This window comes from Sprattus sprattus (assembly GCF_963457725.1).
Source record: "Sprattus sprattus genome assembly, chromosome: 12".
Taxonomy (NCBI): domain Eukaryota; kingdom Metazoa; phylum Chordata; class Actinopteri; order Clupeiformes; family Clupeidae; genus Sprattus; species Sprattus sprattus.
In genome coordinates this window covers 28501385-28524419 of record NC_137910.1, presented here as the reverse complement: position 1 = coordinate 28524419, position 23035 = coordinate 28501385, and the positions used below count along the sequence as shown (strand labels likewise).

Genomic DNA, 23035 nt, shown 5'->3' with positions numbered 1-23035 from the left:
GCAGAGCCATAAGCCACCAATCCAACGAGGAACAGGGCAGTGTGGTGGCACAACCATTAGCCACCTTTCAAACAAAGTGTCCTGTTAAGGCTGTGCGAAAACGAGTGCATGTAAGCCTCCTTCGTCTAATATGAATTCAATGCTATTACCATGTAGGGAGTTATCAACAGGATTTGTTGAGGATTGCCCTGCATATGGGTTTGTATATCAACTGTAATCTACTTCCTGTCATTATTATAGCCACCAATGTAAATAAAACAGGAAATGAGGATAGCTACAGGACACGACACATACATCCGATCTGATAACTTGCCATATAGATATAATGTGGACAGTCAATCAGGAAGATCAAATTCCGATTACATATGCAAACAATTTGATTGACATTGTGAACGTAGCCTAACTGTAGGAGTAGTTTTCTTCCCAGTTCTGCATACCAAAGCCAACAATGGATTTAACAGCATGGATGACCCCATAACCAACCCATAACTCATAAAAAAACCTACTCTCCTACTTTCTTACTACTTTCTAAACTACCTTCCTGTTTTGCTGCTGGAAGTTTTTCAGCTTTATAACTACCAAAGCCAACATAATGTAATGACATTACCACACAATGACTTACCATTCTTAACAAACCAAGCAATTGCTTAACTATTATGATACAAGTGAGAGTGGGGCTGGCAAAGGATATCCCCTCAGCTGTGATCTGGCCACAGACACAAGGCTGGAGGCCGAGTGCCACAGGTAAATGTGACTGTAATCCAACACACGTTTTGTCATAGACCTCAAGCTGTTCGGTGTGCTACGACTCCAGTCAGACACAGTAAATGGGAAATAAACAAAGTGGCTCAAACCAAGCCACATCCAATTCTATCCCATCATCATGTTCAGGAGCAAAGAAGGGAGGGGTGGTTGTTTTGATTGGGTGTTGAGCTCAAATATCAACAAACTTTCACCAGAATCGTGGGCCACACTTTTGCACTTGCAAATCACCATCACACACAGATGGCACTGCAGATTTTTGTGGTGATGTTGACGATGCATAATGATAAAGATTCCAATATGGACTAAAAGCAGTTAACTCACCCCACACGGCAAGAGTATGTAGGTACAATGGGTACCAGCCTCACAATGGGAACCAGAATAATGTAGGTACCAAACCTTGTGAGCCGAATTGATGTGGGTGCTATTGTGCATAAATAGTAATACTGTATTCACGAGGGCCACCAAAACAACATTGATACTATCCTGACAACAGCACCAATACTATCTTGGTGATCTCACCTTATTGGACAGGCATCGATCATTCAACAAAACTGAAGAGCAATTCAGTTGAACACATGGGGGCGCCACACACACCACAGTGGTCAAAACAAAGATCAGCCACAAATCAGTCTCATAAATCAATGTAAAATGTCATAAAATATTTTAAACTATCAGTTTGGAACCTGGAACATTAAATAGATAGAATTAAATAAATAGAATTAAGCTTTATTGGTGCTTGGTCATTTTGACCCTTTGCAAATAGTTTTTAAAACTATATAGTTTTTAAATAGAATTGCTTAAGATGAGACAGGTATGTATTAATGAATGAGGCACCTGTGGTTGAGAAATATAAATGATAATGTGTCCACTAGGATTACGAACAACTAGTACTAGCTTCATGGGCGAATAGGTGTTGGTATGTGACACGCCTGGTTTATCAGAAGCTTTAGGGTGCATTACTCCATTATGTGCTGTATAGACTAGTGATGAAATACTGTCAGTGGGAGGTCAGACACACTGCAGCTGAGTAACATGGTGTCACAGCACATGCAACCAGCTCACTGCTCCAGGTTGCAGCGCAGGTCTCTCTGCATTGTCTAATAGCACTATCCACATGGTTATAAAGCACGATCAACACCACCTTACATATGATCTAGCTAAATTCCAGTGGTTAGTATCTGATTGACAGTTAATAATAGAGCAAGGGTTTCACTCTGTTTTAGCAAAACAGTGCGTGTGTGTGTGTGCCTGCTTACATGGACAGTGCTTGTAAAGTACCACTGAGGAGCAAAGAGAGAACATTCACATTATGTGCTTGTTCGGGAAAGGTGTGTAGAAATTCACAAACATTTGTAGAATCTTGTAACCGCTAAGAATCACCATTATTTTGAAACAGGGCCCTGTTATTGATTTATTTTCTGCTGATGGACTGATAGCACTTGCTATCTTAAGGCGAGACATGCCAGGTGAATAGGGTAAAAATTTTAAATACAAGGGATCACCATGAAACTTTACCAGTTGATTACATACATCATTATAAGAAAAAAATGTATTACAAGTTTTTGAATTTTACATATTTAATTATGCTAATTAGGCTGGATCTTATTAAATATGCACATTTTTGCATATATTTCCGGTGCATGAATCTTAAACTGTGATAAAGCCAGGACCAAAATTCTTTTTTAATTTTGTTTATTTATCAAATGACAAAAAATCCTCACATGGATTTTAGGATATCTGCTTTTATGACCTGGGAAATCAAAATATACTATCCATGGCCTTAAAAACCCTTTTTTCGCCATGATTTCCAGGTAAAATGACCCATAAATCTGGCCAGGAACAATTTATAAATAAATCCATGTGTAGATGTCTTCATAACAATGCTATGTGTGAAACTGGGAAGTGTGGTGTACCTAGGTTCTACATAGGCTGAGAAATGTGCACCTAAAAATGAAAAAACACTCATTTTGAGAAAACGGCATTTAAAGATTTACACGTGAGGCACTGAGCGAATCACATTAGCAGAAAAGCGCCGTCAGCCAATGAATCGACTTTAGTTCTTCAGAAAGTCAGGATTGGTTGCTGAAAAGAAAGGAAATGCCCATATTTGGATTACACAGCCTTCTGATCGAGGCTCAGAGCTTTAAAATCATACCAGACATGACAGATGTTGTGTAAAAAGACGAAACGCTAAACGCGGTTCGAAGGAAGAATTCTTGGTAAATTTAGGAGAAAATGGATGCCGCGGCTGAACTAAATGCAGTGAAACAGAGACATAAATGTGTAATTTTGACGTTTTCTTTATGGTAGTATGAAAGATAACAAGTTAAGGAGGCAAACTAGCCCAAAATCTCAAATTTGACCAGGGCATGAAAAAAAAATCGATATTTCACCTGCCGTGTCTCGCCTTAAAGCGAGACATGGCAGGTGAATAGGGTAATTTTTTTAAAAACAAGGGATCACCATGAAACTTTACCAGTTGATTACATACATCATTATAAGAAAAACATGTATAACAAGTTTTTGAATTTTGCATATATAATTTTGCTAATTAGGCTGGATCTCCTATGCAATATGAAAAAAAAAATCGATATTTCACCTGCCGTGTCTCGCCTTAAGGTAATTTGTATAGATAATTTAGTTGGCCTGTATTCACCAATCTCTCATTCTTTTATACTATTATTCCTGTCCTATCCTAAATAACAAACTAATTTGTCTCAATCTAAACTTGTATGTATGACTTTTAAAAGTTAAACTGCAGAGCAAGCAGTAAAGGTATGGTCAGAGGCATTAAGTGGGCAAAGCCAAGGCAAAGTTAATTATCGTAATATTTGGTTTAAATGTCCTAGCCCCATCCCTTTCAACTGATTGTTGTATTGTTAATCAGGTTAGATCTTCGTAACTTTGTTTGCTCACTTAAATTCCATGACAACCTAGCAATCTTATTGTCATAATCAATATACCACATCTGGCATCCATTCTGATGAATTTATTTGGGCCTTGAAAGTCAAATGTGCAAATGCGTGAGATGTGATACATATTCAATTAAATCATCTAAATTCACCCAATGGAACACATGTGCAACTTCTAGGTAAGTAGGTACCTAATTGAAACATTATAGCTTACATCTTTGCTGAAATGTTACCTGTTTCAGCGGACATTCTAGCCAGTGGTAGACGAAGTACTGAAGTTTAGTACTTTTACCCAGCAAAATATTTACTTAAGTAAAAGTATAAGTACTACATCAACAATCCAACTTGAGTAAAAGTTAAATTTACTTTAAGTATTAACTACGTACTCACACAATGGGTTGTCTCAATGTCTAGGCTGTGCAATTTTGATAAGAATGCAGATATACAGGTGCATCTCAATATATTAAAATATCATCAAAAAGTTGATTTATTTCAGTAATTCTATTCAAAAAGTGAAACTAATTTTTTTAAATAGGTTCATTACACACAGACTGATATATTTTAAGTGATTATTTCTTTTACATTTGATGATTATAACCGACAGCTAATGAAAACCCCAAATTCAGTATCTCAGAAAATTAGAATATTACTGAAGACCAATAGAAAAAAGGATTTTTAACACAGAAATGTTGGACTAGTGAAAGGTATGAACATGTACAGCACTCAATACTTGGTCTGGGCTCCCTTTGCATGAATTACTGAAGCAATGCGGCGTCGCATGAAGGCAATCAGTCTGTGGCACTACTGAGGTCAGCTCTTCTGCGTTGTTGGGTCTATTGTCTTGCATCTTCCTTTTCACAATACCCAATAGAATCTATGGGTTTTAGGTCAGGCGAGTTTGCTGGCCAATCAAGCACAGGGATACCATGGTCCTTAAACCAGGTACTGGGACCTTTGGAAGTGGGTGCAGGCGCCAAGTCCTGATGGAAAATGAAATCCGCATCTCCATAGGATTGTCAGCAGAGGGAAGCATGAAGTGCTCTAAAACAGACGGCTGTGCTGACCTTGGACCTGAGAAAACACAATGGACTAACACCAGCAAATGACATGGCACCCCAAACCATCATTCACTGTGGAAACTTTACACTGGACCTCAAGCAACTTGGATCCTGTGCCTCTCCTCTCTTCCTCCAGACTCTGGGACCTTGATTTCCAAATGAAATGCAAAATGTACTTTCATCTGAAAAGAGAACTTTGGACCACTGACTAACTGTGCAGTCCTTTTTGTCCATAGCCCAGGTGAGACGCCTCTGACGTCTCCGGTTCAAGAGTGGCTTGACACAGGAATGTGACAGTTGAAGCCCATGTTCTGGATACGTCTGTGTGTGTAGGCTCTTGAAGCACTGACTCCAGCTGCAGTCCACTCCTTGTGAATCTCCCTTGAATGGGCTTTGTTTCACAATCCTCTCAAGGCTGCGGTTATCCCTGTTGCTTGTGCACCTTTTTCTACCACATTTTTTCCTTCCATTCAACTTCCCATTAATGTGCTTGGATACAGCACTCTGTGAACAGCCAGCTTCTTTAGCAATGACCTTTTGTGTCTTACCCTCCTTGTGCAGGGTGTCAATGATCGTCTTCTGGACAACTGTCAAGTCAGCAGTCTTCCCCATGATTGTGTAGCCTACTGAACTAGACTGAGAGACCATTTAAAGGCTCAAGAAGTCTTTGCCGGTGTTTTGAGTTAATCAGATGATGAGAGTGTGACACCATGAGTCTTCAATATTGAACTTTTTCACAATATTCTAATTTTCTGAGATACTGAATTTTGGGTTTTCATTAGCTGTCAGTTATAATAATCAAAATTAAAAGAAACAAACACTTGAAATAGATCAGTCTGTGTGTACACAATCTATATAATATATGAGTTTCACTTTTTGAATAGAATTACTGCAATAAATCAACTTTTTGATGATATTCTAATTTATTGAGATGCACCTGTAGCTCGTGGTAATACTTATGCCTCTACAGATGTCTCGACTAGTTATAATTATAAGCAACAACGTTTGTTTATTGGACAGGTTGGTGTACTTATTGTGCTTACTCTCTGTAATACTGTTCACACTCGAATTTACAATTCTGTGGATGACAAGTTATCTACCAGGGATTATCTACAAAGTTAATACCATTAAGCCAAACCAAAAGAACAAAATGCCGCCGGATCGGGTAGTATGGTATTACTCCCTACATGGCTCTGGGGCGGTCTAATTCTAATGTGCGCTCCTTGGGATGTCACAGTGGGGAGAAAATCTGAAGGACTCGCTTAATCGCATCTTTCCTGACATAGACAGCCCAAAACAAATTGACTGGGTTGTCTTTTTTTTAATCGTTTTTTGGGTTGGTAGGCATGCCAGATACTCAAATCTTTCCAGTGTCTGGACAGAGAGATCGCTCAGGACTTCAACAGTGATCTGCGCTTCCAGAGCTCTGCTGTCATGGCTCCTCAAAAGGCCAATGAGGCTTACCTGCCTGGTCTGTTCGAGGACGCCAGCCTGTGCTCCAACTAGCTCGTCGCATCCGTGGGGAGTGTGCCTAAATTCTCAAAAATATCCTTTAACCCACTTAATCACTTCCGCCTATCAGATACATATATAATACATACTGGATTACGCAAGTCATAAGTGCTGTTAAAACCCATCTTTTTAAAACTAGCATGCTCGCTCAAACTGCATTCTCCGCATTTCAATTTAAAATGCAAATTTAAGTCATTGCTGAGCTATGCTCTTTTGCTGATTGTATGTTGTATTGTTGACTTTCTTCATCATTAAAATAAAGTGTTACACCAAAAGATGCATTATCTCTAGCTTCCTTTGAGCGCTGAGGCACTGAATTGAATATGTTCTAGTGATACAGAATATCTTGCGAGTAGTGCTGTAGCGACGCGTTGATGATGTCGACGTGCCGATTTCAAAATTACGTTGACGCCTTTTTTTTACGTCGACGCTTCGGCACATACACGTGGCTGACCCAAACAGAAACAAACATTGCGCAATTAGATTGGAGATAGAAAAGCCAACCACCTCACAGCAGGATGCCCATCAAAGCCCTGCAAAAAGCCCCATTAAAATAAAAAGTCAAAATACCTTGCCCTAAATCATCAAAGGTATGGGAATACTTCAAATTCAGTCCCAAACGTAAAGGTGTCGTTTATTTGCAGTCTTTGCCAAATGGAGTTGGCATACCACACCAGCCGAACAGCGATGTGGGAGCATCTGAAGCGGAGGCACCCCATTGTCTCACGTGAAGGGGACAATAAGTAACGTTGGTTACATTAATTTAACGTTTGTTCAGTGTGTTGTGTAGCTTGAGCTCCGGCGCTTTTGTGGTGCTAGCTAACTATCTTCTTAGCACTCCGTGCATTTTGTTCGTGCTTGGTTGCTAGTAGTTAACGTTAGCTACTAGACGCTCGACAGCTGTGCCAGTTTAGTTAACGTTAGTTAGCATCTAACTTACGGCTGCAGAACATGGCAACCAAGCACGAACAAACGGCACAGAGAGCTAACTCATGCTGTGGTCATTTGCGAGTCAAACACATAACATTAGACTAACGTTGGCCAGCTTATAGTATGTATCATGATTCACTTCGTTAGATCACCAATGCAGGGCTCTCAAGTGTCACGCATTGAGCGTGACAGTCACTCATTTCGGTCTTTAATCACGCACTCCCGCCACACATCGTATTTCTCACGCTGAAAAAAACCTCTAGGCTATATAATGTGCCGCTGCGCACAAACATGACCTGGCCGCGCTGCCCTCACCATGGAGGAATCAAGCAAGTCTCCCCGAATCCCCTTGAGTTCTGACTTGAGGTCAGGTGCCACTTATCAGCCAATCCAAAAAAAGAAATGGGCTACACAATAGCCAATCAGGAAAAACTTATCTGTTGTATCTGGGTAAGATTTAACACAGCAACCAATTAAAATAAAGCATCCTGGCATTGCGCGCGACTGATGTTCTGAAAGTTTTGTTCACCTGGAGGAAACCATGAGCTCTGAGCATCAGTCTTCTACAAGGAGTAAGTCGTCTCCTGTTTTAATGTTACGACAAATTCACAATGGTTTGATACACGCAATGACAACTTGACTCCAGTTAGAGAATTTCCCGCAGATAATTAGCATCAGTTTTGAATGAGTGTTTGTAGCCAACACAGTTTTAGGCTACAGCCTGCCTTTTCACTATAGCTTTGACTCCAAACTTCATTTATAGGCTATAATAAATTCGATTTGGCCTATTCAAATTTTATCATATTTTAAACATATTAGAACGTGATTGTACAGTCATTACATCAGTGAATGAACACATAGCTTTAATATCACTCTGCTACTTAACTACTATTAGAATTGTGAGGGCCTCAGTTGGCCCCCCTTGTGATGAAGAACTTTTTCACATTGGACCAAAGTCAATATGAGAGGAGAATCTTTGAGGGAAAAATGTGCTGCTAACGGGGTGGGATTTTCACTGAAGTAAAAGAATGGGATAATACTCATCTAGCTAGCTGTGTGACCTCACTAATTAGTTAACTCCTATCATCCCATATGAGTTCCCTTGGAGTTATTCGTTCTTTTCTTCAAGAACTCAGAAGAACTCAGAACTCAAAAAATTATTCCAATTCGTCTCTTTACTGTTTTGATTCAACAAAATGGGTGTCAATGCTATTCAATTCAGTTGTCTGAATGTGAAAGAAATAACAGTTTTGATGTAATGTAAAAAACTAAAAACACTTTTGTACTGTGTTTTGCCAAGATATTTACTAAAGGGAGTATGCTAACCAGCTAGTGTTGGCTTGGCCTGTCTCGTTAAACCATTTTGTACCTCAAGAGGCATTAGTGAGTCTTTGTTGCGAAAACAACAAGTAAGTTTGGCTGTCCTGTAATTAGTTGCCATGCTAATCACTGGCCCAAAGTGCTTGGAGTGTGCGGTATGAAATCATTTTGCTTGCTAGCCAGTTAGCCAGGACTGAATATAGTACCTTTTAAGGCAGAGGAAATATCAAAGTTTGGACTTCAACAGCAATGTAGTAGCAAAACATGAAGGAGGGTTGACGGTCTTCTGTTCGGAGGAATGGGACAGAACTCCCAGCTGTGGAAATGTTTGATTCTAGTCATTGTTGATAAAGGTTTTCACACCAGTTATTGGAGGGAGGGGTTCACATTCCTTTTCACAGTACGGTATTTTAATGTTGGATCATTTCATCAGTAAAGGAACAAATGATAATTCATTTTTAAAATAAATATTTGATTTGCTTTAGATTAAGACCGGATCACATTTTAGACCATGTTTATGCAGATTTAAGAACTTTTCAATTGGTTCACAAACACATGATGATGATGAATGATAAACCTGATGAATGATAAACCATGTGAAATGTAAGCAGTGGTGCTCCTAATTCTCCAGCAGCCTCTGTTAAATGCACATAAGGGTAATGCCTTTTTCTTGATATTTTTAGATATTTCAATTTGGCATCATTATCAAAATATGGCAGTAAACATGCCAAACCGAGAGCGTGGCTATGTCAAAGGAAAATAAAACCTTTTAACTTCATGGGAAGATGTATGAAAAGCCTGTGTCACCACATAAGTACTATATTTCAAGATGAGCCTGGTTTGATGTACCTTACAGTAGCCCTGCATTGCTTTGAGGCTGTCTTCAGAGACTATTGTGTGTCCATGTAACCAATGGACAGGATTGAAACACTGAGGTCTCTGGCTCTTTTCAAGCACCGCTGGGTTTGGGAGGCTGTAATTCAACTTATCTGTGTACTTTTCTGTCTAGCAAACGAAATTAGAGACTGCTTCGTAACGGATCATAGCCTGTTAGTGATCATATTTTGACCAGGGAACTAAGGCCCTGTTGATCTACTGACTCCACTGTAGTGGGGTAGGGTTATTCTTGGATGGTTCAGTGGCTAGTACGGCAGGTTTTGATGCTGTTGTGGTGTTTCACAGTCATTTGTTCAAGGCTGCCTTGAATATGTTCCTAAATAACTCTAACCTCTTTCATCAACTGTGGTTAGAGACAGTGTGGAAATATTTGATTGTTTTTACTAAAAAGAAATAATACATTTGTATTTAATGCTGATTCTAATAATACCCATTTGTTTCCCACACAGCTCTTTAGGGAGGTTCGGATAATGAAGCTGTTGAATCATCCAAATATAGGTACTATGTCCTTCTTAACATTCTGTTACTGCATTCAATATTCATATTTTATAACACGGGTAGATTAAATCAACCATTCTGAGAGTGAGTTCCGGGGTGTGCCTTAATCAGCGATATAGTAACTGTACGACCTGTTTTCATCTACCTGAGCGTTCCATATCAGTGCGCACTCAAAAAAAAACCTGAACCAAGATGGCGGCGTGTTGTGGGGAATGTTTCATGTGCATTAAGCCATCTACACGACTTTTTATATGTCTACATTGACTCGGTTAGTTGTTTCTGTGCTACATGAATGTTGCAGAGTATTGTAAGGCCCAATCTCAATACTTCCCCTTACCCCTTACCCTTGAAATTGCGCGTTCATGTGAGAGCTAGTGGTGTCTCAATACCCAATTTGATCAAGATTAAGGGATTAGATCGAGTGCTATGTACCCCTTATTTTTAAGATTATTTGAGAGCTCACTTGAGAGCTCACTTACCTCCAAGGGCTATCCCAGAGCACATAGCGAAACCAGTTCGGGAATTTTCAAAAAAAAATGGCTGCTTGAAGCGAGGAATATTTTACATGAATAAAGCTATCTACACAACTTTTTATATGTTTATAATGACTCGGTTTGATCTGAAATGTACTACACGAACGATGCATAGTATTGTAGGTCTTAACTGAAGCTTTCAAACGGTAGTTTTAGGATACAATTAGCGCGTATACCACCACTCCATTGGCTTATATGGTAGCTTGCTAGCTATCATGCTACATACACTACATGTAAGTATTTTTGGCTTATAATTAATTTAAAAATGACGACAGTCTTGTTTCGTGCTCTACACAGTTGTATACATATATATTTGCAACCATGTTCTTCATTAGACTTTTTTTTAAATCGCTAGTTTCATAGCTCATACAGTCACGCGTGACGTACCCGAAACCGAGTGGCGTCTCATTTCATAGGGGAAAGTTTTCAGCCCTTGGCCCTTACACTTGCAAGTGCTAGGGTTAAGACAAGACAAAGACAAAGCAAAAGGGGCAAGGGGAAGAATCGAGATTCGGCCTTAGTCTTAACTGAAAGTCTCGAATATTATTTGTAGGTGACTGCTAACGTTAGACCAAAAAAACATTGAAACCGATAGTAGCTAGCTAGCTGGCCTCGCTGCTAATTAGTATAACGTAGCTCTCACACGCGAGTTAGTGGCGATATCCAAATCAATATAAACAAATATTAACAAAGTTGAAAGTGTCCCATTGTAGTTTTTGTTATTTTAATGGCAACTTTATAAAATGAGCAATGTGAATGAACAAAATGGTGCAAGATCAATGTCTATCTCCTAGCTAATCATGAACAAACTTTAAGACTAACAGACGTGAAGTTCCCAATGCTGTTTGTCTGTTGCATAGCAACAGCCACACCAGAGGGACTATTTTCTCTTGGCTACTGAAATGCGATACACAATGTTTGGTGACTAGAACTTTTTTGTGCTGAAAGGCAGCTTACTGTTTATAATGTAATTACAGTGCATGAAATGCCCTGTATTGTTATCCCTAGGCTTTTTCTTCTTATTATTCCGTTTACCGAACTTCTGCGATTAATTCAGCTCCAACCGCTTAACTTAGAAACTTTGTTCAAACTTTGCTGCGTAGGTCTTGTAAAGGACATTTATGCTATGTAATTTTCATTTTCACACTGAACGTTATAGTTTTTAAGATATTAAAGAAAAACTAAATTTTCCCATTGACTTACATTGGGCCATTATGACATCATAATAGGGTCATTAAACTGGCTTGCACCTGTGCTTCACTGACACCTGCGCCAATGTTCCAAGGCTCCTTTTCTCTCTGTCCCTCTCCATTCAACTGTATAACTAGGAATATTAAGACACCTTCCATACTCTTTTTTTCTCTCTCCTTCTTTCTCTCTATCCCTCTCACTCTACTTTCTCTCACAATCCATCTCTCTGCTTCACTCTTTTTTTCTCTCCTTCTTTCAACATTTTCCCTCTTCACTCTCTCTTTACTGTCTTTATCCAGAGCCACTCTTGTTCACTCTTTCCTTCCTTCTTTCTTTCTTCCACTCTTCTTTCCTCTCTTCTTTCCTTCTTCCATTCTTCTTTCCTTTCTTCACTCTTCTTTCCTTTCTCCTTTCCTTTTTTCACTCTTCTTTCCTTCTTCCACTCTTCCTTCCTTCTTCCACTCTTCTTTCCTTCTTTCACTCTTCTTTCTTTTCTTCTTTCCTTCTTCCACTATTCTTTCCTTTCTTCTTTTACTCTTCTTTCCTTTCTTCTTTCCTTCTTCCACTCTTCTTTACTTTCTTCACTCTTCTTTATTTTCTTCTTTCCTTCTTCCACTCTTCTTTCTTTTCTTCTTTCCTTCTTCCACTCTTCTTTACTTTCTTCACTCTTCTTTCCTTTCTTCCACACTTCTTCCCTTCTTTTACTCTTCTTTCCTTTCTTCCACACTTCTTCCCTTCTTTTACTCTTCTTTTCTTTCTTCCACACTTCTCCCTTCTTTTACTCTTCTTTCCTTCTTTCACTCTTCTTTCTTTTATTCTTCCTTTCTTTACTTTTGCATTTCATGCACTGGTATTTCCTTCAGGAAATGCATTTTCTAGTTTTACTTAATATTTATAAAGTCGCTGGCAACCGTGTTATAAAAGCAATAAGGTACTCGAGTCAGTACGGTATCGTCAATGATGTACTTGTTCGAGGGTTTGCCGGCCCTCCGCTGCGCGTCGGGCCTAACAACACCCTCGAACAAGTACATTATTGACGATACCGTACTGCCTCTCGAACCTTATTGCTTAAAAGTATGCTCACATTCTGTTACTCTATTCAATATTCAAATGAAGTATGCTCACATTCTATTACTGCATTCAGTATTCAAATTAAGTATGCTCCCCTGATGACATTACATAGTTTATAATCACATTTCTTTTGCTCTTCTCCAGTTAAATTATTTGAAGTCATAGAAACAGAGAAGACACTTTACTTAATCATGGAATATGCCAGTGGAGGTGAGTGACTGCCTTGTGTCCTACACTACGTCCGTGAGTCAGCCCCTCACATCCCCTCTTACCAACACAGAATATGTGCCATGGGTGGGCTATCTATCTGCAATGGGCCAGTGAAGCTGCTGGAAACTCGAGCTCACCTGATAAGACTGAAGTAATTCACTCATCACGCTTGATTATACCAGGCATGTTCCTCTTAGTATACATGATTGAAATGAGAACCTGCAGCCACAACAGCCCTGGGCGAGACCACCTCATCAAGACCATCAAGACCACCTGTCCCAATATATTCCAGCAATTGTGTTTTTATGGACCTAGCAAATGCCCTAGATTTGTAGGTCTTTCCCTGCTATGCCACATTGTTATGAAGTTTTGAACTGCTCAACGATTGATTGAGATCTTTAACATTTATTAGTTCAGTCAGTTTAGGTAGAGCTTTGACAGACTTAAAGCCCCTAGAGGTGATTGGGACATTCTGAATTACAGTACAGTTCCACAGCCCTGTTAAAAATCTGAAGGAGAAAACTGAACTGTTTCATGTATAGGCAAGGACCTCTTCCTGATCTAAGTTTGTTTATTTCAGGTGAGGTGTTTGACTACCTAGTGGCTCATGGAAGAATGAAAGAGAAAGAGGCTCGGGCAAAGTTTCGACAGGTATGTGTAACCCCCCCAGACTCCACCCTGAGAGAGTTGGGAAATCCCATGTGTAGAAAGTAAAAGTATGCCTTATCAGTGCACTGAGCCAGCTGGCATCACCCATTACATGTATTCAGGTTCAGTTCATTAGTTCAATTAAAGGTTGAATTCTTAAGAACGGTAAAGGACATCTACTTTGTAAACTTGGACTTTCCATCACCACCCAGAAAGCGGTTGAATAAAATGCTTTCCTCAGAGCACTATAGGGTAAGACGAACATATGACAAGGAATACATAACACTTCAAACCAGTGACCAGGATTGCAGGGGCCATGTTATTGTGATGTTATTGTGATGTTGTTGCGATGTTATTCTGGTTTGCTGATATTTGAAATTGATGGACTATCTATTATGACTATTGTCTTTTGCCAAACACTACACACTTGACTTTACCACATAATTACCAGCATCCATTCCTGTCTATATGAAATTAGACTTAATGGTGCTGGGATGTTCCCACTTAAAGGAGAGATGAGTGCCATTGCCATACTGCACTGGAAAGAGAAACAGGAAGTTGCTGTTCATTGATGCCTAGAGCTTTCCCTTATCTTTCTAAATCTGACAAACCTGTTTAAGATATAAATGTGCCTATGACTACATAATATTCACAAATGACACACACACACACACACACGAAATAATATTGAAATTATTGTTTGCTGTGTCTGTAATCTGTATCCAGCATGCTGAAATACTCTCATGTTTGCATCACACTCAGTCCTGCTGCATTTCAGATCGTGTCTGCGGTGGAGTACTGCCACCAGAAGATGATCGTGCACAGGGATCTGAAGGTCAGTGCTTATCGTGTCACCTCAGCATATAGCACAATGATGCTGCCTATAGGTGATGACAAGCTCATCTCACATTGGTGAATGGCCACTGGCTCCCCTCCTCATTGTCTTGCAGGCAGAGAACCTCCTGTTGGATGCAGACATGAACATAAAGATAGCAGACTTCGGCTTCAGTAATGAGTTCACCATGGGCAGCAAGCTGGACACCTTCTGCGGCTCGCCACCCTACGCCGCCCCTGAGCTCTTCCAGGGGAAGAAGTATGATGGGCCTGAAGTGGACGTCTGGAGCTTAGGAGTCATCCTGTACACACTGGTCAGCGGATCATTACCTTTTGATGGCCAGAACCTGAAGGTTTGTCCTGATATTTTAAAAACACAGATAATGCTACAGCTGCTCTGAACATTACTTATCAGTGTTGTAACATCAATTTGTTGTTTTGAATAGGAGCTAAGGGAAAGAGTTTTGAAAGGGAAATATCGCATTCCCTTCTACATGTCCACAGACTGTGAGAACCTGCTCAAGAAGCTTTTAGTGCTGAACCCTGTGAAGAGAGGCAGCTTAGAGGTAACCAGACCTACGTTTCTGCACAAGAACAACTCAAAACAACCAGCATTAGCTAATATCTTGACACTCTTTGATTTTGAGAAATATTTATCAAAGCTCCGTCTGCATTAGAAATTAAGTCGATTTTCTTTTTTACATACCCCATTCTTCACTCCAGCAAGTGATGAAGGACAGGTGGATGAACTTGGCCCATGAGGAGGAGGAGCTGAAACCATATACTGAGCCAGAACAAGACAACAGTGACATCAAGAGGATTGGTGAGTAACTACCTCAGGACGTCACACAGGGTAACAACATAATAACACCACCATGTTTGGCAGATTAATCCACCTGCTGGTGATGTAGTTTCATTACTGTCTCTAATGTCATGTTCTCGTTCTGCTCCTTAGAGTTAATGGTGACGATGGGATTTCCTAAGGATGAGATCCTTGACTCTCTTGCGGGGCAGAAGTATGACGAAGTTATGGCCACTTACCTGCTACTTGGTAGAAAAACACCAGAGGTTCGTGACTAAAACATCAGTGTATAGCTTTGAACTATATAGTCAATAAGTCAACTGTAGTTAAAAAAAAATCATGGATTTTGCAGCAGTTTGCTCCTTTTTTAAGTCTTTTTTTCTGACAAACTAGTTTTGGTATCCTCTTCACATTCATTGTGATGTGGTCATGTGAATAATCTGTAAACACAGCTGCCAATCCCACGATCCCTCCAGGCTATACACTCTGTAGTTCTGTAGTCTGGGACCACACACACTGTGAACATGTAAGACAGCACAACACTGACAACTATATGGCCAGAAGACAATAACATGCTAGCAAGGTTTTATCAGTGCCAACCATTTGCACGCCTTTCAGCTTGCTAGTTTTAGATCACTGCTTATCGCTGCTTTAAATTGAATCCTGAAGCTCAAATGGTAAATAATGGGGTGTAGACATTATGGTATGTGCACCTTTGGACAATGCGCCCATGTTAACTGAGTAAAGCATACACACTGTGCCCATGTTAACTGGTTGAAGTATACACACCGTGCCCATGTTAACTGGGTAAAGCATACACACTGCGCCCATGTTAACTGGTTAAAGCATACACACTGCACCCATGTTAACTGGTTAAAGCATACACACGGCGCCCATGTTAACTGGTTAAAGCAGTAGCTGTGAGTCATTTAGAGTTTCACACGTGAGGTAAGCGGTTCTCAGCAAAAATAGACAGTAATAAGATGTTTTAATAGTCATGTTGACATCATACTAGCAACATTTACATAACTGACACCTTTCATGCAGTTTTGATATCTGGGCTATATATTACAGGCATGACATAAATATTATATTTTTTAACCATTTTAGCAATTGCATGTTATGGAAGGGGAAAGTGGAGGCTACATGTGTACTACATATTAACCCAATGTAGGCCATTCAGTTCATTTAAATTCAATTTGACTTAAATAGCGCCAAAACAATGAAACTGTCTCAAGGTACTTTACAGAGCCCAGTGCCTGAACCTCCCTGGACCAAGCACAATGGCGACAGGCGCAAGGAAAAAATCCCTGTAAATCAGGAAGAAACCTTAATCGCCGCACAAAAGGGGGGACCCATCTGCTTGAGGTTGGCTGGGTTGAGATAGGAAGGGGGGGGGTCGTGTGGCAGAAGGGGAGGGGAAACAACAAGTGGTAAATGTACATGGCATACACGGGGTAAACGTTTTCCCTAGGCTACCCCCTACATTTCAAAGACTGTTTAAGTTGCTCATAGGTTACTCATACGATGTGTCAAGCATCAGATGAGTAACTTAAATTAACGAAAGCTGTTGTGGTTTAGCCCTGCATCTCAGTTGGATATCTCTCTCCCCCAAATCTGCTTCGAACCATCTGACCTCTGCACAAACACTACATTACTTCAGTGATGCTGTTTTAGTCTTACCACTATGCTGTAAATCCAGAAGACATGGTTCAGAGTTCAGTCAAACACTGTGAAACTGAAAATCCTGTGGATAGTTATGTTGTCTTGGCGGAAATGTGTACCTTCAATTGTACCTATTGTTCTTTTATGTCTAGTTTGAAGGAAATGACTCCGTGTCCAGCAACCTGAATCTGAGAACACGGCCCAGCAGTGAAGTCAACAACAGCAGTGGTCAGTCCCCCAACCCCACCAGTGTCCAGCGCAGCATCTCGACCAGTCAGAAGCAGCAGCGACGCTTCAGTGATCATGGTGAGGATGACAGGCCACTATGTAACACAGGTTACTCTCTCTCTCTCTCTCTCTCTCTCTCTCTCTCTCTCTCATGGTGAGGATGACAGGCCACTATTTAACACAGGTTACTCGCTCTCTCAAAAATCTTTTACTACTACTGTCTGTCTCTTCAGCTTGCTCACTTGCTGCCGAACCAAACACACATGCAAACATGACATGCATCACCTTCAGCTTGAGCAGCTCTAGGGAGCTAGTAGGGTCTGTAAAATCTTTTAAAACCAATTAGTTGAATTTATAACAGTAAATTCTGCTTCCTAAATTCAGTCCAGTTTAATTGTGTTCAGATGAGCTTTAGAAGAAAAGTTAATTAATTTGATCTATACACCTTTAATAAAATATTCAACAGTTCATTTATAGCATTTTCCCTCTGAAAAACTAGGCCTCCCCACCAGTTGTTTGCAAAGAGAGAGCTTGCCACCAAGAATAACTAGAAGGGGAAGAAAGAGGCACAGTGACATGGCATGATTCTTTAGTCCCCTGGTTTGGGCAACATTGGAGATATCATTTTCAGGCCTTACACTGGACAAGTGCTGTTGAAAAGTTACAACGCAGAATATTAATTTCTCTATCTTTTTTTCTCTCTTTCTCTGTGTGTGTGTGTGTGTGTGTGTGTGTGTGTGTGTGTGTGTTGTGTATTAAATTGACAGTGGGCCAGTCTGTTTCTCCAGCTGTGTCTGGCTCAAAGCATGCTCAGATCAGCGTTATGGAGGGTGAACAGAGGGAGGAACAGGACCCTTCATGTAAGTCCACCTCCGCTGGCTCCAAAACTGATCTCCAAGCCTCACCATCACACGCTGCTGACAAGAAGAAAGTGGTAATCCCACCCATTTCTTTCTCATTGTTCTGTGTTATATATTGATGCCCTAATCCTCTTATGTTGCTTGGGAACAGGAGGCCTCACAGCTCTCTCCTCTCCTCTCTTTCTCTTCCTGTCAGACCAATGGGGACAAAACTCGCAGGAACACGTATATGTGTGAGCGCTCAGCTGACCGCTTCTCAGCCATCTCCAATGGAAAAGACAGCACGTGAGTACACACACAGAACACTCCACAGAGCAGTACCACTGAGCAGTCAAGCACCACAGCACTCTGCACAGAAGACCACAACACTTCACTGTCAAGCACAGGAGGAGCAGTGAGCAACACAATACACCCTCACATATGCACTTAGCTCTGTTTTACTCCCTCTTCCCCACAGTTTAACTGAGGTCGCCAGCCCCTCTCCCTCTGGGGCCTCGTCCAACCTGGTGCCTACACGCCCTCGACACACCAAGTCCATGTCAGCCTCAGGCCACCCCTCCAAAAGCACCCTGCCCCCTATCCAAGACAACAGCGAATACGACCCAGGGTGAGTCAGGCTCTGGACCAGTTGTCTGGGGTGGGAAAACATACAGGCCTTGTATACTATAGAGGACTCTTGGTTCAGTTATTTGTTTTAGATTTGGCAGCCCCTGCAATTTAAGGAGGTAAGTCATTGACAGCCATTTATTGACAAGCTGAAGGATTTGGAACCATCATTGTCTTCAGCATGTCAACAAATGCACATGTTTGTAATGTTCCAAATCAGGGTTTGAAATATTCCACAGAGCTCAGAATAGTAGCATGCTAAGCTAACGAAACCAGAACAACAGACACCTAGCTATAAAAATAAATGCTGGGCGAACAGAAAAAGAACAGCTGGCCAACCTTATAAATAATTGATTTCCGCGATATGCATTGATAAAAATCTGAGTGACTAGCTTTCCAACATAGCTCTACAGCAACTGACACAAAGAGGACTTATTTCCAATTCTAAAAGTGTTATCTTGCAAGTGTGCTAGCATTGCCAAAAGAGCTAGCATCCATATGGGCCAATGTCTTTGCTAGCACATCCAAACAGCAACCTAGTGTAGTATAACAACAGAAGAGATACCAGTTAAATATTGTATTGAGTAGCTGGCTAAAATCCCCATTTAGAGATGTAAAAGTCCCATATGTTCTAGCGAGTTTCTGTTACTAGCCTCAAGCCTAGGGGAACTTGGGCTAGTACAAACAGGTCCTTCGCACTTAAGAAGAAGGACAAAAGCAGTTGTCAAAAGCATGGAGTTCACTTTATTAAATATCCATAAAAGCAGGCTACAATAAAAGATAGGCTATCAGTTGCCCAAAACCATGTGCATTTACACACTACAAACATCACTAAACACACACACAATAAAATACAGGCTATCATCAGAATCAGATTTTATTTGCCAAGTAAGTTAGAACAAACGAGGAATTTGACCTGGTGAACTGGCTCTCAATGTGCTTACACATATATTACACAAAATATACATTACAACACAATACAAAAACAAACACAATATATTACACAAAATATACATTACAACACAATACTTAATAATACTTTCATAGACCATTAATAATTTAATGGTCTATGAAAGTTGAAAGTATGTACAGGAGCTGTGAATTTGTACAATAGTGCAAAGAAGAAAGTGGAGAGTGCAAGAAGTGCAGGGATAAATATAGATCATCAACTGCCCAACCCATGTGCAATCACACACTACAAACATTACTAATCACACACAAAACAATCACCCTTCAACAAAGAAACACTTCACAACCCAGTTTGCTATAACATACAGACTTATTGTAACATACAGACTTATTGGCAGCAGTTCAAATGACAAGGAAAGGTTGGATTACCTTAAGAAGAAGGACAAAAGCAGTTGTCAAAAGCATGGAGTTCACCCACATGCTCCCACATTCCTTCTCTTATCCCTGCCCTGCTTAGTGCCTTTAATGACCCCTCGCTGCTTCCTAGAGGCCTGGAGTTAACCAGGCATGATTGCATGTGTGTATGTGTATATTGACGTGCGGCACTACTGGAAGCCCGTTACATTTCCACCCCTGCCTCATCTAAACTACATGATGCTAGGGCTGGCTGCGTCCAGCCTGAACCACTGATGTATGAACATGACCGTGTACCGTCAAAATGAATAAGTGAATTGCTATGACCAATGTGATTATTGCATTCAAAGCATATAAGTAACTGATTCTAAAAATGTCTTCTGGATGTTATCTTTTTTTGTATTGTCTGTGAGCTTTTGTGTGTATACAAATGTCTGTGCCTGTGTGCGCTTTTATCTGTGTGTATATATGTGTGTTTACGTATATGCATGTGTGTGGGTGTCCTCCTACCCCAGTTCCACGCCCCGGCCCCCCTCCACTTCTCCTTCAGCGCACAGCATCAGCACCCCAGACCGCACACGGTTTCCCCGAGGTACTTCCAGCCGCAGTACATTCCACGGAGCTCAGCTCCGTGACCGCCGCAGTGCCACCTACAATGGCCCGCCCGCCTCCCCCACCCTCTCCCACGACACGGCTGCTCTCGCCCAGGCTCGCCGTGGCACATCCACCGGCATCATCAGCAAGATCACCTCTAAGTTCGTCCGAAGGTCAGTGGTGACCCCTGTACCATTCTGTTCCTCCCTCTCAGCCTCATCATAGCTTTTCTCTTTCTCTCCTTTTTGATCCCTTATTTCTGCATTCAGGGTGATGTCTTCATTACTTTTTTAATCTTTACTGCTCTTCAGTTTCACTCTGTGCGTTTGGTCTTCCATTCCATACCTACTCTGTTTCTCTTCTCTCTGTCACCACCCTCTGGAGACTTGCTTACGGCTACTGTTCCCCTCCCCACCCTTCCCATCTTATCTTCCATTTTCAACACGACATATCAGTGCATCAAAACATAGTAGGGAGAACACTGATGAACATTTCAGTGTTTTGTTATTTCAAGTGGGGGGTTAACAATCCAACCTCTTTGATTTTGTCTAACATGCTCATAGGTTGTGAAGGCATGCAAGTATATGCTTTACTATACCTCTAGGACTGACTGTTAAGGCCCAATGTGGCTGTTGAGTTAGTTCTCCAAAGGGAAAATGCAGTAGGAGTTCATCCTCATCACCTCTCCTCTCTTCTGTTTTGGAACTGTCTCTTTCAGGTTATCGCGGAGGTAGGAGAACATTCCAGAAGTTTTGCATACATTCTTACTGCCCTCCTCTCCCCTGCTTCCACTGTTCCTCCTCAGTCCCTAAAACACAGCTGCTAACGCCTCTCGCCCTGATTGAGGTGTTGATGACGCTGCCACTCCAGCACTCCTACCCCCCACCCCCCAGTTCTCCTGGCACCCCTGCATGATTACTCACACTGACACAATGGCCACCCTATGGGTCTTAACCTATCCTCTCTTTCCCTTCAATGTACAATGTGTGGGAAAGGTGCAAGGTCCATGCCCCGCAGTTCGAATAGGGTACTCAGAGATAAAGTGACTCACTACACTGCCCTGCATCATTTCACCTGTGTGTGTGTGTGTGTGTGTGTGTGTGTGTGTGTGTGTGTGTGTGTGTGTGTGTGTGTGTGTGTGTGTGTGTGTGTGTGTGTGTGTGTGTGTGTGTGTGTGTGTGTGTGTGTGTGTGTGTGTGTGTGTGTGTGTGTGTGTGTGTGTGTGTGTGTGTGTGTGTGTGTGTGTGTGTGTGTGTGTGTGTGTGTGTGTGCGTGCGTGCGGGTGCGCGTGCGTGTGTGTGTGTACGTGTGTACTAAACTGTAATCTTCTATTATTTTCAAGGTTTCCAAGTGAAGGTGAAGCAAGTAGCAGAATGGACCCTCCAAGGTGACGCTTTATCCTTAATTCCTCTCCCTCTATGTGTGCCCCAGTTCTGACGAGGCTTTTTTATGGGTGTTCTCAGAGGCTGTCAGTTCTGGGTGCTTTCATTCCCCATTGTCCAACCCCCTTTCTGGGCACATACTAGTTGTATAGTTAAATATATTACATCATATCATCTTATTGCGTGTCAGTTATATAGTTAAATCAATTCTTTATCCATCAAATAAGGAACAAATAGCATAGGTTCTGAGTTTCAGACACCCTCTCCTTTTAACAGGACCCCCCTTATGTCGTGAATTCTGACCTTGTATGTTGTCCTTCCCTGGGATAAAAATATATAATCAAAACAGAACTATCTAGGCTTGGATCTAAAATGTGTTAATTTTAGTCTGAAATCCCATAATTGTAAAATGCTTAAAATACAAATCTTCTGACACCACCTGCCAATCCTCCAACACTTCCTGACGGGGTATAGGCCACTGGATTTTAATTTCTAATCTATCTATCGAATTTCCATTCAGGCCTGAACACAGCTGGTGTCATCGGGGTACACAATCAGTTAAACAAATACAATACACCATAATTAGCAAAACATCTCTAATAGCAGTTACCATTGCAATGTTTCACTTGACAATCCATTTTATAAGGTATGTACTGTATGTAGCCTAGCATTTGGACTTGTTCGTAGCTGTGTGCTCCACCTCATGAAGAACCAAGCACAGAATGCTCAACAACAACCTGGGGGTATTCCCCGTTCCCCTCTCCCCCTCCCACTGCAGGAGTGCTTCAGGAGAGCCCAAAGAGGAGAGCCGTGACTGCAAGCCCCGCTCACTGCGCTTCACCTGGAGCATGAAGACCACCTCCTCCATGGAGCCGGGGGACATGATGCGTGAGATTCGCAAGGTGCTGGATGCCAATAACTGCGACTACGAGCAGCGCGAGCGCTTCCTCCTCTTCTGCGTCCATGGAGACGCACGGCAGGACAGCCTGGTGCAGTGGGAGATGGAGGTGTGCAAGCTGCCCCGCCTCTCGCTCAACGGGGTGCGCTTCAAGAGGATATCTGGTACATCCATTGCCTTTAAGAACATTGCCTGCAAAATCGCAAATGAGCTAAAGCTGTGAAAAGAACAAAGCTAAGTGGTCTAAAATGTATCTGACTGAGAGGATCGAAAGAAGTCCAGTCAGATTAGATGAGCA

General features: G+C 41.3%; 1 protein-coding gene across 1 annotated transcript in view; it reads left to right on the top strand.

Moving 5' to 3' along the window:
- Positions 1 to 22960, top strand: part of LOC308373217 (serine/threonine-protein kinase MARK1-like) — a gene marked incomplete at both ends in the record, with an annotated part of 42845 nt that extends 19885 nt beyond the window's left edge. Inside the window, 15 exons of the mRNA XM_080848638.1 lie at positions 9844 to 9892; positions 12832 to 12897; positions 13478 to 13548; positions 14324 to 14380; positions 14496 to 14732; positions 14826 to 14945; positions 15103 to 15202; positions 15335 to 15447; positions 16999 to 17152; positions 17842 to 18005; positions 18098 to 18219; positions 18392 to 18541; positions 20379 to 20634; positions 21792 to 21844; positions 22618 to 22960. Coding sequence (XP_080704764.1) covers positions 9844 to 9892; positions 12832 to 12897; positions 13478 to 13548; positions 14324 to 14380; positions 14496 to 14732; positions 14826 to 14945; positions 15103 to 15202; positions 15335 to 15447; positions 16999 to 17152; positions 17842 to 18005; positions 18098 to 18219; positions 18392 to 18541; positions 20379 to 20634; positions 21792 to 21844; positions 22618 to 22960 — 2055 coding nt within the window. The remainder of the gene's footprint in view (positions 1 to 9843; positions 9893 to 12831; positions 12898 to 13477; positions 13549 to 14323; positions 14381 to 14495; positions 14733 to 14825; positions 14946 to 15102; positions 15203 to 15334; positions 15448 to 16998; positions 17153 to 17841; positions 18006 to 18097; positions 18220 to 18391; positions 18542 to 20378; positions 20635 to 21791; positions 21845 to 22617) is intronic.
- Positions 22961 to 23035: the final 75 nt, after the last annotated feature.